A 3,213-nucleotide genomic window follows, 5' to 3' on the forward strand; every position below is an offset into this window, starting at 1 on the left:
CTTACCATCATTTAAATGGAATCATATATTTATTAAACAATCTATATAAAACTATACAAAAACTTCTGAGATAAAACTACTGCTTATCAGGTCACTGATAAACACTAAAGGTGCTAAATTATGATCATAGGTATTAGATTTTTCAAGTAAGGCCGTAGTCTGTTAATACAACTAGAATTTCATTTCACTAAGATTACTCTGGTATCAAAAGTATTTGAAATTTTATTTAAGAAATCTAAATAGAATGCTTATAGAGCTTATAGTCCCTTCCTTTAGTATTCATTTTAAAAAATCTTACAGAGCTTATGTTCTGCTTATACAGAATGTCTCAAAGTATGAAAAACCCTTCTAAGGGTGGCCAAATAGCTCAGTGGACTAAAACGCCTACTTAGGCAGAGCACAGTGGCTGGGGTTTGATCCCTGGTATGTTCTGCCCCTCAGGGCACACTGAGATGGTGATTGAGACTGGGTGTGGTGACTCTTGCCTGTAAACCCACAGTTTGGGAGGCTGAAAACAGGAAAATCACTGTAAGTCTCATCTATGTAGTGAGACCGTGTAGACCCTGTACTAAATACATTAAAAAAAAAAAAACCTTCTACATGTGTTATCTCAGCAATATTGTGAAGTAGTGACCACTGAGGGACAGTGGAGTACTACAGAAGACAACCAGAGAACCTGGGCTTCTATCCCTGTTCCTATTAACTGTAAGACCTCAGAGAAACCTGGTTAAAATCTTGAAAACATTCTTCCCCAGCATCTTTTCCCCGCCCCCCTTTAATGTATTTGGTTGTTACAGGGTCTCACTATGCAGCTCAGACTCATGGTGATCCTCCTGTTTTTTCAGCCTCCCCAGTGCTGGGACTACAGGCTTACAGCACTAGCCACTACGCCTGGACTCTGTGGCCCACTCAACCCTCCCTGGGGGCAAAGCTGGCATGGCACATGGTGCTGGGGACTGAACCATGGTCCCTGTGCTTGCCTAGGCCTAAGCAGGCGCTTTAGTCCACTGAGCTATATCTCACTGCCCCCTCTAAATCTTGAAAACAGAAAGTGAAGCCTTTCTTTTGTAGTTCTGGGAAATGAACCCAGGTGCTTATGTAGGTAACATCTCCAGCTACCTCCAGCCTTTTAAGTTTTTTTCCCCCTTTTAAGTTTTTAATTTGAGATAGGTCTAGTTACGTTGTTCAGGCTGGATCCAAATGTGTGATTCTCTTGCCACAACATCCCAGAGTACAGGAATTACAGGCATGTGACACCACATGTGGCTAAATTCTTGTATTTTTAGAGTGCTTTTAACTTACACAGGAGAATAGCTACCACTGCACTTTAAAGATGAAAAATAAGTCACTTGCTTTCAGAGAGGTGAAAATTGACTGCTCTTTTATGCTGTTCTATTACGCCTTGCTGATTCTTTAATACAATGAAAATAAAATTTTAAAGAAAGGAGGCAGTGTGATGTGAGAAATATGGAATTGGGTTAGGAAAGATATGTTTAGTAAGAGCTATACTATTAAATAGTTATGAGACTTTGACCTACATTTTCTCTGAATCTTGTTTCCTCTTCTGTGAATAAGAGAGACACTTCCCAAAGATGTTTCTTATCTGTAAGAATTTAAATTCTAAGAAGGAATTTCATGGGGAATTCACTTTGTAGAGGAAAAATAATAGGTACTGATAATTGATATTTAGCATAGGTAATGGATAATAGCCCCTTTTCTAGCTCAGATTTTGTATTTCAAAAATACCTTATAGGGGCTGGGGAGATGGCTGAGTGGAATAAGTGCTTCTCTGGCGAGCGCAAGGGCCTGAGTTCAATCCCCAGTTCCACCAAAAAACCCCCAAAAACCTTATAAGCTGGGCATGGTGACACACATCTATAATCCCAATACTTGGAAGGCTGAGGCAGGAGGACTGCTGTTAGTTCAAGGCCAATCTGGGCTACATAGTGAGACTCTGTCTCAAAATCAAACAAACATACAAAGCGTATATAAAGAACATTAAAAAAAAATTGAGGGGATGAGCTCAGTGGTAGAACACTTGCCTGGCATGCACCAGGCCCTGGATTCAATGCTCAATATCACAAAACAAATACCTGGAGAATAAATGCATAAGTTTTCTACCTTGGGGCACACATGTACACTTATACCTCTGTTCACATGCATTTGTTCAATCAATAAATTGATATGAGTATCTAAGATTTAATAGGAATGTGAGACCCAGCAATGGCCAGTAATTAAGTAATCCCTTTATATCTAAGAAAGTCAGATTCTAAAAAAGTTAAAAAGAACAAATAATTATAGATTGTCAGAAATGCTTTGAGCAAAACAAAACTACATGGAAAATCAAGATAACTCTAAATAGCTAAAAAAGTTTAACCACAAGAGTCTGAAAGTGAAAGGACTCAATACCCTTGTGAAAATAAACAGCCAGGCCAGTATGGTTTGTACTTAGTAGGCAAAAGGAGGGAGGGCTATGAGGAAGCAGTGAAAAGAAAGTGAAATTAAAGATTTAGGAGTAGGTCAATCATGTATTCCCTGCAGGCCCATAAAAAAACCTCACAGTATATTGGGGAAATGGATGAAGAGAATACTAAAATTCATTTCAATAAATCTGTATTAAAAAAAAAAAAAAAGATTTGTGATGGGTGTAGTGGCACACGCCTGTAACCCCAGCACTTGGAGGCTAAGGCAGGTGCACTGCTGTAAGCTCAAAACCAGCTTGAGCTATGAAGCGAGCCCAAGGCCAGTCTAAACTGTATAGCAAGACCGAGTCTCAAAAAGGAAAAAAAAAAAAAAAAAGATTTGCTTTACCATGGCTTGGAGTACAGAAGAGAGTACAGTAAACACAAAGTGACACAAGTTGTCTAATAATTTTCCTGGAGCCCTGACATGGCTCATTTCTTCCGATAATGCTTTTTCCAAATCTTCTGGCCACAAAGATGGATTTGTGATTTTGGCTGAATCAATTATAGTAAGCATCTTGACCCAGTGATAAACCCCATCCAATTCATAGTGTTTTTTTTTTTTTTTTTTTTTTGCAGAACCAGGGATTGAACTCAGGCTCTTACACTTGCCATGGAAGCACTTATTTCACTGAGCCATCTCCCTGGCACCTAACTCATAGTCTTATACCTATAAAAGAAACTAAATTTATAATTTAAAAATATTTCCATAAAGAAAACTTCTGGGATGAATTCATTGGTAAATTCTAAC

General features: G+C 38.5%; 1 protein-coding gene across 1 annotated transcript in view; it reads right to left on the reverse strand.

The window, feature by feature from the left end:
- Positions 1–1,584: 1,584 nt before the first annotated feature.
- Gosr1 (golgi SNAP receptor complex member 1) overlaps positions 1,585–3,213 on the reverse strand; it is a 39,137-nt gene continuing 37,508 nt past the window's right edge. The window contains exon 7 of the mRNA XM_023720033.1: positions 1,585–1,603. Within this exon, the coding sequence (XP_023575801.1) occupies positions 1,600–1,603 (4 nt within the window). The 3' untranslated portion in view covers positions 1,585–1,599. The remainder of the gene's footprint in view (positions 1,604–3,213) is intronic.

This window comes from Octodon degus, unplaced genomic scaffold (genome assembly GCF_000260255.1).
Source record: "Octodon degus isolate 3935 unplaced genomic scaffold, OctDeg1.0 scaffold00072, whole genome shotgun sequence".
NCBI lineage: Eukaryota > Metazoa > Chordata > Mammalia > Rodentia > Octodontidae > Octodon > Octodon degus.